This window comes from Neocloeon triangulifer, unplaced genomic scaffold (assembly GCF_031216515.1).
Source record: "Neocloeon triangulifer isolate White Clay Creek 2 clone unplaced genomic scaffold, ASM3121651v1 ptg000012l, whole genome shotgun sequence".
NCBI lineage: Eukaryota > Metazoa > Arthropoda > Insecta > Ephemeroptera > Baetidae > Neocloeon > Neocloeon triangulifer.
In genome coordinates this window covers 18,227,345-18,240,059 of record NW_026775554.1, presented here as the reverse complement: position 1 = coordinate 18,240,059, position 12,715 = coordinate 18,227,345, and the positions used below count along the sequence as shown (strand labels likewise).

Here is a 12,715-nt window from a genome sequence, read left to right as displayed (position 1 = left end):
TGACCTCCAAAAATTTCACTAGACGAGCAAACCAATCCTACAAGTTAGTTTTTGCAAGCTGACTTTCATCAAAATTTTTTACATCAACGCGCCAAGCTTGATGATCCATTTCATTTTTTTTTTATCTCTGTACAAAATCGGTGAAAAGCATTCTCTTGGATTTCTATTAAGAGGAAGCTGATGACACGTTTAGCATGCGAGAATTTCGCAAAGAAGCTGCACGTTTAATTGCACACAGCGCGTAAATTGGCAGCAGCACTCTTTTATTATACACTGCAATCCGCAATGTGTGAAACTAACTTGGGCGTGGGTGTCGTGAGACTCATGCAGCATCGCTCAGAGCGAAATGGAAACCCTTTTCGTAACACTGCTAAGAGCACAGCCGTGTTTTGCGATTATGGAAATCACGAGAGACGAAACCGAAAGTGGATCACTCTCTGATACACACGGGACTACCTTAATACACAATTATTAAATAATCAGACGGAATGAGAGCAACCAGCAATTATAAATGCGTCCATAAATAAGTAATATGGTATAAAATAATGCGGATAATAAATATCAATAATTCGCTGAGTCGACGAACGTGTATATAATTATTGCGCAAGGACCACACACACATTTGCAATCCATTAGCGCTTCAGAAGTGGCGGATAATGAAATTTAAATTGCACGCAAGAATGTTTGATTTTTTCGTGCCCATGCAAGGCAAGCTCTTATTATATTTTGAAGTTGCTCGGGGACATTTGTAGTTTGAATGCGCTGCGTGCTTATTGTCTAATGCCTGTCGAAGCTTCTACTCACGCAGTGATAAGTTTGTAATTAGTTTGTTGGCTGGAATTATAAAACACTGTGTTTGTGAAGAAAATTACTGGTTTCCTACGTGGCTACTTGTTTTGAATTTTTCACAATCTTGAATTTATGGCTTGGTATTAATAACATGAGCGTCTTTGCTATAAGAGCAACACACCTTGAATACAAAACAACAGGTTACAATTCTTTTAAAATTTCATTATACCCAATAACCTTTCTTTTAAACTTTTAATATTTATTTCTTAATTTATAAGTTCATTTTGTACTATTTTATAAGTATTATAAAAAATTATAAATAACAAAAAAAAATCAATATTCTTATGATTTTTATTTTGGCTAAGTTTTTGTATTAGTCATCAGAATACACACTTGAACTCGTCTAGTAACATTTTCCTTGGAGACATGACACTCTTTGTTCATTGCACTGATTTGTCCGTTTCATGGCAATTACACTAGATACAGATTTCTTTATTTTTAAATATTTTTGATAATATTCAAAGACCGTTTAAACATACACTAATGTTCGTGAAGATCAAAAGGTTACTATCTTTTTTACCAGCATGAAAAATTAAATAAATTTTGTACAAAAATCGATTAATTATATTGTTTTTATTTTGAAATAAGCTCTCTAAATATAGGCTTGTAAAAAATAATTTTATTGGGAATAAGAGGAAATGATAGATATAAATGGATTGTTTTACTTTCACAGAAACCCCAATAATGATGAATTTCTAGAAATGAGTCAAGTAGAGCTTTTAACCTCAAATCGATCAGTGGTGAACATAACAAGCCTAGGTTACATAGTTTGGGAATTTCAACGGCCGAGATCGAGACTGTTTTTCGAAACCGCAGTAATTCCCATCTGATTCATTTCTAATCTATCATGAATCATTTTTAACTTTTTAATTTATTATCAATCAAATAAAAAGGAAGGGCACCCTTTATATAAGACACGTCGTAATCTTCTGCAGAAAAGATTTTCCTCATTTCACTATTGCCAAGCATTCATTTTATGGCAGATCGAATCAGATGCCTCCTCCTCAATCATAAATCTAATTGCGTGTGTAAAAGGGAGCAAGGAAAGCATTCGTTTGTTATCTTCCAATTCCATCACAGACTGAAAATGCTCTCTGCTGTAATTAGCAATTAGCACTTTGTAGCTTGCAGATGTTTGAACTGGTTTCTGAAGAACTGATCAATGCTTTGGGCAGGAAAGACATGAAATTTAAACAACTTTTTAAATTATCATGTATTTAATTTTAAGCAAAGTTACACAGTAAGAAGAGATTTCCTGGTATGATTAGTATTTAAATAAGAGAATGACGCAAAATATTTCTTTTTAATTTTTATGGGGCATTTTTTTTAAACATATTATTTTACGCACTTAAAAATGAACTGCAATTTTGGTTGTGAGACTTTCATCATGATTTTTTTGTCAATAAGACAATTAGCTATTATTATTTTAAAAAAGGCCAGCTAAATAAAAAATCTTTTTGAACCAAGATTGATTATTAACTTTACAAAAAATTTCGCAATTCAAGGTACACCTTTTTAAGTTGTGCTGCCCCAAATCTGTCAGCCGATCCACTTACTCATTCCAAAAAGGGAGTCTACTTAAAATTACAGAATGAAAAATGCCGGATTAAAGTTCACAAAAATCAAGCCTCGATTTTCCTTGCCGGCTAGAGAGGTGTTTTAATTCTTGTCGCCGACGATCAAGTGAAAGGACGAACGCACGCGTCCATTCAATCGCCACACGCAACCCATGATAGTGTACAACACTTTAATACTCTACATAAAAATAAAAAGTGGCCGACTTGGTATTGCCGGCAGGGCGGGGCGGCACTTAAATGTAGATTAGTGAGTTATGGTTGTATTGTTGAATCATTGCCTCCGGAGCAAAAAGAAAAACCCAGAGTAGCGTTTGCTTTTAAGCGTCAGGCCAAAGGAGTTTATAAATCACGTGTAGCACAATAAAAGCAGCAAAAGTGTCGCTAAATTCGTGAAAATCCAAGGTGAAGTCAAAGTGCAGCATTATTTTCGCTTCGATGCATAATCAAAGACTCGTTTATTTGCCATGGTAAGAAATCACTGACGGGTGAGATGCATTTAACAAGTTGATTGCAGGCATTACTTATCAGATTTATATCGATGCCAGCGTTTTATAACGAGATTAACGCGCTTTTTAATAACCAGTTTCTTGTCAGACGCAGGACGCGGGCTCGTGTGTGTGATGATAATTTACTCCTGCAGACCCAATGTTTATTATATCGCGCTCCGGTAGAATTTCTCGGCAACATTTTAGTTTTACGGAGAAGGGAAAAATTTAATTTGGTCTCTCGTAAACATGAAAGGCAATTTATAGTCTCTTAACTTGTTTGAAAATTGAAACTTCTGTAAAAGAAAAAGTGTTAACAGGAGAAACTCCCAATACATTTCCGTATTGAAATAAATACTGAGATGAATAAAAAGAAGGCAAAGAGACTCTTTCAAACAATTTTTTCTATATTTATTTTTAAAAATTGATTAAAGAATTGTTTTTGATAAATTGAATTTTTCTGTAACGAAAAAAATTAGAAAAATGTTAATATTTATACATATTACAATATTTTTATTATAACAAAATTTAATTACAATATTAATTTTATTATAATTTTTATATAAATAAACTAATAATTCAATTGGTTGCTATCACAAAAATCTTAAAAACAAAATAATTATAAAAATAGGTGGTTCAAGATTAGTTTATATCATGACTGAAGTCTTTTAATTAAACGTTGCTAAAGCGAGAATAATTAAAGGCATGAAATTCATAAACCGTTAGGTAACATAATTCTCAAAATAAATTGCATAAATTTTGAAAACACTTTACATTAACAAGGAAAAGCCTTACAAGAATGTGTAACAATCGAGCAAAAAGCTGCCGGCTCTATTATTACTGACGCAGCACAAACGCGCGTGGCTATTTCTTGCTTAACTTCATAAAGCATCTCTCTCATGAGAAAACTCGCATCGTTACAAAATTTTGGAGAATTAGCAGAGGAAAGAAGCTTTTCATTACGTTATTAGATCAAGCGCGGGGAACACGATCGATCGTGTAGCGCCGAGAGGATGAATTTGCAATAAAAGCAGCAGTTTGTTCAGCGAGTCGCTTCGTTCGAGTCGCTCTCTCTGTAGCCGTTTGCAAATGCGTTTTTTCCTCGCGGCTCAATGGTGGAACTGAAGTAAATGCATCATCGACTGCCCTCTGACTCTCAAATTGCGACCACTCATCCAGATCACTCTTTGTGTGCAGGTCCTGCGATGAGGTGGATCCTCTTGCTGGCGTTCGCTGCTCTCGTAAATCAGGCGACCGCGTACAGACCCGAGTTTCACGTCAACATCACAGAACAAGGTGAGAATTTTTAGATTTAAATTTACTTTTGTGTATTTAAAAAGTTTTTATTTTTTATTGATCTAATTTTATATTTTTATACAAGTACAACAAATTGAAATCTTCTGAAGCCATTTAAGCACCTTGTTTGCTCTTATATCTCTTAAAAATTTGTTTGCATGAGAAGCAGATGAGAAGTATTCTTTAGAACAAAATGTGTTAATTAATTAAACATTACTAATCAGAAATGCTATGAAAATGAAATAAAAATAATAACAAATTATTTTTGAAAATTGTCGAAATTTTCACATGAAATATTGGTCTCAAAAGATCTAAAATAAAAAAATTGTAATGATGCCGCATAGACTCTAATAACCAGAGTAAATTTTTAACTTTTGAGTGAATTAAAAAAAAAATGTTGACTTTGTTTTCAACATTCCAATTATATTATTTATATATTAAACAAATTAAATTAAATGCTTAAAATTTAATGTATTTCAAACAGCTTCAAGGTGTCAGTGAAACAAACCGTACGGCAATAAAATCCTTTTTTATGCGTTCTTGCTTGACGCAAAGCAAAGCATTCTGACGAGATTTTTTCAATAGCACTTAGCGGGTGATTTACGAGCACAAATAAAGCGGTTCTCTCTCATTGCCCAACAAAAGTTGTAATAGAACAAAGTCTAAATTACCGATTGCTTTAGCGTGTGATTTATTTGTCTACTAGAGCAACTTTCCACCGCGCATTTCCTTTTTGGAGGCGGGCTAGGTCAAGTCACGATCGCGCCCCGGAGGTTTCGCCGCGGATCAGCTAAATTTTCTCATGCTCCAGTGGTAGTAAAAATAAATTAATCACACATACACTTTTGAAAACAATCAAATGAAAGCCAAGAAAGGAAAGGTGCTTGCAAATTTTAAATGAAATATTTAGAAATTTTTAATTTTGTTAACTACTTAATATAATGTTATTTCCTTTTGCTTTTTTATTGAATATACATTGGAAATAAAAATGTTCAATCAATTTAGTCTCGACTTTGATATAATTGGAGAAAACGATATTTGCATTTGCAGGATGATAGAATTTATTCATGCAGAGTAAGGAAATAAAGAATACGTATTTACGAGCTTCGCACTTGATTAACCTTTTTACAAGTGCACTTTTTCAGTCTCTCTCAAATGAAAGTGTGAATACAATTTTCAATTCTCAAAAGTCTGATATTAATTCGGTGTTAACACATTGCTTTAACAAAAAAACAGCACGTTACGTTTATTTATTTGAAAGTAGAACTATAAAATTTTGAATTTTACACATTGACACCTGCGGACCAGAAATCGATGCAGCAGTATTGAAATAAAGGCGAGCAGATCAGAAGGACCCGACGAATAACAAACTCTCCGCAGAGATGTCGGACACATTTTTGCACTTCATTTTATGCGGCGAAGGAACATTTCGCGTTGTAAAGCATCGCATTATTTTCACGCCGACAAGAAAATTGCTCCGTCGATTCAGCAATTTTGTACATACAAATGCGATAAATCTCAATAATAGGAATAATGCAAGCCAGCTGAATGATTGCGCGTTCCCAAGCACTTCATAATTTATGAACCTGCAGTGCGTGGACAAAGTATTATACTTACATCAGAGGTAATTGGGTGGAGCAGGGAAGCAAAATGTTTTGAGACTCATATTTGAGACTTTCTCTCATTGCGCTCTTTGCACTTCAAGTGAGGTGTCTAGCAACGAGTTGCAGGACATTATTTTTCTTTCAGCACTTTTAAAACTAGCTCGGCGAGTTTTTTTATCAACCTATTGGCACCAACGATTTGAATCTCGCAATCGCTCCATTTTAGATTGGTCGAATTGAAAATTATATCAAATTACAAACCTGTTTGTCGAACCCCTAGTGCAAATTAGATCGCCATACGTTTAATTTTCGATTGCTTTTATTATTCGTTTCGACATTTCCAGGGCGTTATGAACATTGATCGTAAAAGATGTAAAAAAAGTAATTTATTTTTATTTTACCACACGCAACTGTATAGTTTTTGTTGGCTGTCAAACGCTCGATCAATATTATTCAAACTACACCGGAGAGACGACATGACTGCAACCCAATTCCGGAACATTAGGCTGTCTAAACAAATAAATCGTCGGGGCATGAACGCGCGGAGGCCGCTTGGTTCATTGTGTGTTATCCGCAGAAGTCATTGATACACTTCTCCAGTGAAGTAATGCGTTCTGGCTTCACTTTCACTGCAATGTCTCGACCTGTCGTCTGTTATCTCCAAACGCATAACATCGCTGAAATTTCTATTATTTCTACAAAAAAGTACCTTATACGCCCTTCTAAAAAGTCATTTCCTTTTATTCACATGAGTCGGGGCAGTATAAATTTCTTAACTAACTATTAGAGAAATTTCTTGAAAATATACTTTTCAAACAAATTAAACTTTAATAATAATAGAGAAATAGAAAAATATTGATGTTTTTCCAATCTTTTGTTGAAGTAAATTATTTGAGGTTTAAAATTCATTTATTTATTTTTTTAATTTTTGTAAAACATAATCCTGTTATTAAGACCTAAAAATGCTACTAAAAATTATTTATAATTCATTTTTTTTTTTTTTTTTTTTTTTATAAAAAATTCAAATTTAATCACAATTTTTTTTAGTATTAATTTTGGCTGATTTTTCATATCTTCTCAGGTTGTCCAAGCAGACCATCGCAATTATCAAAGCCCATCTTCTGCTACTACGAAGGTCGAGCCTCCGTGTCTGAGCTGGAGCCATGCCTTTGTTCTCACCTGGTGCTCACCCACGCCGCCCGTTTCCCCAAGGTGGCATCTCGGAAGACGCCGATTGCTCCAATGACCCTTCACCCAGGTAACGAAAGGAATCGCTTACTTTCATCCTGCAGGTGTGACAAGAGCTTTCGCGAGTCGGGGAAACTCGCAATCATCAGAGTTTAGACCGTTTTCTTTGAGGGAATAAACACTTTTGTTCGCATGTGCAGGAAAGAAAGAGCATATCGCATCCGTTGCCCAGGGCACTCATGAGTCGCCGCCGCATTGTTACCATTTCGACTTGTTTATTACAAGGAAGTCGAGCTGATTTTCCTTTTTTTGTGGGAGGGTCGTGCAGATAAATCTTATTAAGTGGACAGCATTAATTTTTTTTTTTTTATTCGTGATCTATAAAGTCCAGATTTTATATTCGCGAGAGGGCGTTGAAAAGTTGTTTCGTCATTTCACTTTTCGCGTTCATTTGCATATTTAAAGCTGTCATATCAAACGCAAATTTGATATGAAAATGAAATTTTTTAATTGTGGCGGCACGAAGCTGAAGAAATCACGCGCCTCACGATCGATAGAGATGCTTCTTGTAATGAGAAAAATACAAAAGCGACCAATTGCTCTGATTCACGGCACAATCAGCCGTAGGCGCGATATGAGTATATTTACATTTTCTCATTAAATTCCATCCCACGTGTGCGGCAAGAAATATAACTCTTGCAATACAACACCTAGGCCAGTCTGTAATGTTGATTTATTGAACTTAAATTGTATCATTTTCTCTTCTACTGACGGCTAATGAGAGTGTGTGGGCAGGTTTGGTGCGTGCTGCTCGTTACCTGAGAGAACGCAACCCCGACCTGAAGGTGATCGGCAGGGTGAGCGGACACGCTCGAACCGCCCTGTTATCAGGCAGGGGCACCGAGGTGGCAGCCAACATCGCATTGATGGTCAAAAGATACGGCCTGCACGGAATCGAAGTCGCTCTGGAATGGGAAGGCTCCAAATTGGCAGGAGGAGCTAATGGGAAACAGAGGCTGTCTGCTTTTGTCAAGGTAGGTTTAGAAATTAAAATTTGTTCTAATTTATAATTTAAATTATTATATTATATAATTTTATACCAATAAAATTGCAAAAGTCGAGTTTTTAGAAGAGGAAGTACAATTCAATAGCAGATCAATAAGCTAATCAAAAGTTTTCTGAATATAATATTTTACTGAATTTGTTACTATTAAATCTACACAAAGCAATTAGCGTCAAATTAAATAATGGAATGTGAAAAAATACAAAATTCTATAATTTAATTTACTTAAATATATATTGATACTTTTTATTTAATTTTTCTCATTGTATTAAAAATATATTTGCATTTCAACGTGTCTTTCAAACACGGTTTTATAGTTATTAAAAAAAAAATGTTTTAAATTTTAAATTCAATCCAGGGCCTTCGAGGAGCCTTGTCAATAGTAGCAGCCCAGTCTAGGTATCGCCGTAGCTACTCCGTTCATGAGGAGATTGCAGATGACATTCCTATGCCATCCTGGCGGTCCAATCGGTATTTTTATTTTTAATTTTAGCATTATTATTTTTTTTCTAAACACGCATAATTTTTTAGCTACATCAGATATAACAGCACAGCTGCAACAATCGTCGTGCCCGACTCGGCCACCAGCGAACAGAGGAGAGTGCAAGTGGAGCAGAGCGTGGTATTCATTCTGCAAGTGCCAACCAGCCCGACGGTCCTGGGCAAGATGTTCGATTTGAAGCCGCTCTCCAAGTACGTAACGGTCGCATAAGCCTGCGAGTGCACACGGGTCCATAATCACGATCATATCTCCACAATTCATCAATTTCAGCCAGTAGGAGGAGCGTAATGTGTAAATTTCATTTCATTCACCCCCCACAATCACCCTCGCGGATCATCCACACTCTATGTGTATTACAGTAAGAGCATGCGAGCCGAGACTAATCAAAATGCAACTTCATTGTTGTAAAAAAAAAAATAAACAATGAATAATTTAATTTTAAGTTTATCTTTTTCGCCTTTCTAATAAATTAATTCACCTGCATGTCTGCTTTTGTTTTGCTTATAAATCGACCGCGTGCTTTTTATTAATTTCAAAAACGCGTTTCAGGTATGTTAATTATTTCGCCGTGCCAACGGACACGTTGATCGACGCCTCCGAAACTGGTCTCACCTTCCATCACAGCAGGCTGATGGGCCTATCGGACTTGCTCAACACGGTATTATAAACAAATCACTTTTAATTTTTTAAATTATATTTTTCATTTAATTTATTAGGATACTGTTTTGGATTTGCTCACTGGAATGGGAGCACCAATGAATAAATTAGTCATCACCATTCCTGCGACTGGTCTTTACTTCAACTTGAGAGCAGCCTCGGTGAACAAACCTAGATCGCCAGCTCACTGGCCACCCTATTTGATTTCTTACCAACAGGTTCTTTTACAATAAATGTTAACAAAATAATTATATTCTTTTTTAAAAAGGTATGTGGCGCAATTTCTGAAGGTGGATGGACAGTGGAGCGAGACGAAGATCTCACTGCACCATACGCCTACCGAAATATGTCCTGGATGGCATTTGATGACGTTTTGAGTGTTGAAATAAAAGTAAGTTTCTGTGATTTAAAAATAATTTATGCTTAGTTTTTGTTTTCAATCAGGGAAAATACGCTCTTTTACGAGATCTCGCCGGAGTTTCAATTTATCCTGTGGATAATGATGATCTGAGAAACGTCTGTGGAAACGGTTTCAACGCTCTGACCAGAACCCTCTTCAACACTATGTCCTCGCTTTCCCGAAAACCACGCAGTGCCGTTCTCCAGAGCCTAATCGACCCACTGGAGGCAGCGAACGCCCCCCAACTGGAGACTGCCGCTCAGAACTTGCAACCAGTCACCGTTTCTCCCTTCCGAATCGTGCGTGTTCTGGATAGAGAGGGAGCGGTGCAAGTTATCCGGCGGGGCGCCCAAACTCAATTTGAGTGCTCAAGGCAGGGCTACTTTAGACATCCCCAGGGATGTGATAGGTGAGCAAATTTTTCTTAGTGAAATATTGAAATAATATTAAAGAAAAATAATATGTGAGGTTAGGCAACCTGTACAGCTTGGCTGCCACGCTGGTTGCATACTTTGCTCAAACAAGTTAAACTTATTTTATATCTTTTTGCAGATTTTACCGTTGCGTTAAATTTGACCAGGCCGGAGATGACTTTGAGGTGTTTGAATACGACTGTCCCGCTGGCTTGGCATTTGATGAACGCCTGGAAGTTTGCGTCTGGCCCGGCCAAACCAACGCCTGCGACGGATCAAGTGAAATTCGCCCTGTTCCGCGCGCAAAGTTCATCTGCCCTGGAACTGGTTTTTATGCTGATCCTGAAAACTGCCGTTGGTTCTTCGCCTGCATGGACCACAGACGAGACGCATCCTCTGGCATCACTCCCTACGAATTTAGGTGTCCTTATGGCCTTGGATTTGACGAGAGGAGCCAGCAGTGCAATTGGCCCTGGCTAGTAACCGCGTGTGGCTCAAATTTGAACAGCGGAAACTTGAATGAGCTCAATCCTTCCACTTCTCGACCCCTAACCACTTTCTCAACTCGGCCGACAGCACCTCCTCCTCCCCCGCCACAATTTATTAATGCTGGTCTAAAAGCACCAGCAGCCACCACTCTTGGCATTCCCGTCACTGGACCAGCTTATGGTCCAACCCCTGCTACAATCTTCACAACCATCCCTGTTGAAGCTTCTCCTCTGGTTCCCATTCCCACTGTCATTCACAATGGAGGTGGCTATCACTATGAAGTACCTGCTAACCCTTTGATCCTCCCCAATGAAGTTCTCTTCGTCACTCCCCAGCCTCTCCCGATAACTACCCAATTGGTGTACGGTGATCGCATCCCAATTATTGAGCAAGGAACACCCAGACCTGGATCGATTACCATTGTGTCGTCAGAAGAAAATTTTAATTCAATCAATTCTCAAGACGTATCCACCCTGCGGCCTTTCCAACAAACAACCACAACCCCTCGGCCTGGTTTCTCCACTCGACCTACAGTTCCTGGACGGCCCAGCGTGTCAGATATTATTATCACTGCCAAGCCGGCTGTTGAAGCGGCAGCCGAGGCCGAAGTCGAGACGTCCACTGCAACATCCGCCATGCAGAATCTTGTAAATTCTTTCAACAACATGATCAGCGGCCTGCTCGGAGTCAACAACCAAATTCAGCAAATGATTCAACAAGACATTAATACTCAAACTGCTTCATCAGGTGGTGCGGGTGGTGCTGCCTCGGCAGGAGCAGCTGGTACAAGTGCGTCTTCGGGAACAAGACCAGCACAACAATTCCAGCAAATTTTGCAGCAACAGCAACAATTACAACAGCAGCAGCAGCTACAACAACAGCTACAGCCAGTTTTCCCTACCGTGATAGCGCAGGTTTCATCCAGTTCCAGCAGCTCTAGTTCTTCCAGCTCTAGTTCGAGCTCATCCTCCTCAGCCATGAATCAGACCATTGGTCTGATCAACAATGGCCAATTCATACCTGAAACTACCACAGCATCGTCTAGTGGAGCCTCAAGCGCCAGTTCCTCCAGCTCTTCAAGCAGCGCATCCAGTTCTGCTGGCTCGTTCGGTGGTGGTTTTAATCAGCGGCCGATTAATGTTGCTGACCTGCAAGGCTCTCCGAGTTCAAACAATGACAGATTCCCTGAAGAGTACGATTCAGAAGGAAGCTCTTCCATAATTAGACCGAGAATTTTTACTGGAGAAGCTAAGCCGATAATGCTAATCACTAAACCCAACCAAGCCAATTCTATTCCTCTCGTCGAGAAGCTCCAAGGCTCAACTCAACTGAGCATTTCTCGCCGATTCGACTCCGATGGACCAGCAGGCACGAGGGCCTCTAATGACACGCTCGGCCCTGAAGTCTGCCATCGTGAGGGACTCTTCAGACATCCAAACAACTGCAATAAATTTTATGAATGTTTTTCGGAAAACGACGCTCAACATTACAATATCAGAGTCTTTGACTGTCCTGTTAAATTGTCCTATGATCCTAAAGCGTCCGCTTGCAACTGGCCAATTAATGGCCCTGGATGCGCGTCGAACCACCTTATTCTTCATGCTTGAATATTTTTTTTAGCTGATATTGATTTTAACCGTATACGTGATAATTATTTTGTGTTGTAAAAATGTGCTATGAAATCAGCAAATTAATCCAAAATGTTAAATTTTTTGAATGCAGAAATATTTGTGCGAAAATGAAGTACTTAAATGATGACCTTGTTGCCAACTGAAATTGTTTAGAATTAGCCTCGAAGAGAAAACGTGCCATTAAGTGATGCGTTTCGAAGACCACTCTACCCAACTTATTAGCTTGTAAACACTGTACTTTTAGTTTTCCTGTGCACGATTTTCACAATCCTCCACATGGACTTAACACCTTTGCTAACTTTTTATATCGATAGCTCATTTTCCATCTATTAATTAACTAATGATAATAAGCAAAAGAGTATTTTGCATTTACTATAATTTCACCACTTTCATCTCAACATTCTCAACCCTTGTCTGCAAACTTCCAAAGTTTAACTGTTAAGATCAGCTTCTGTATAAACCACGCTCCTGTCTATAATGTAAAAAAGAAAATGTTACCATTTGTAATTTATGAGAAAGAGATACTTTTTCAAAGATTGTTTTTAATAAAATCTACAGCCA

At 37.8% G+C, this 12,715-nt stretch overlaps 1 protein-coding gene across 2 annotated transcripts in view; it reads left to right on the top strand.

The window, feature by feature from the left end:
- Nucleotides 1-12,715, top strand: part of LOC132197939 (uncharacterized) — a 26,200-nt gene extending 13,485 nt beyond the window's left edge. For both annotated transcript variants that reach the window (XM_059621565.1, XM_059621564.1), the window contains exons 2-11: nucleotides 4,109-4,207; nucleotides 6,893-7,069; nucleotides 7,795-8,033; nucleotides 8,421-8,533; nucleotides 8,594-8,755; nucleotides 9,114-9,222; nucleotides 9,281-9,439; nucleotides 9,490-9,612; nucleotides 9,666-10,030; nucleotides 10,174-12,715. In XM_059621565.1, coding sequence (XP_059477548.1) covers nucleotides 4,117-4,207; nucleotides 6,893-7,069; nucleotides 7,795-8,033; nucleotides 8,421-8,533; nucleotides 8,594-8,755; nucleotides 9,114-9,222; nucleotides 9,281-9,439; nucleotides 9,490-9,612; nucleotides 9,666-10,030; nucleotides 10,174-12,130 — 3,495 coding nt within the window. In that variant the 5' untranslated portion in view covers nucleotides 4,109-4,116 and the 3' untranslated portion in view covers nucleotides 12,131-12,715. The remainder of the gene's footprint in view (nucleotides 1-4,108; nucleotides 4,208-6,892; nucleotides 7,070-7,794; nucleotides 8,034-8,420; nucleotides 8,534-8,593; nucleotides 8,756-9,113; nucleotides 9,223-9,280; nucleotides 9,440-9,489; nucleotides 9,613-9,665; nucleotides 10,031-10,173) is intronic.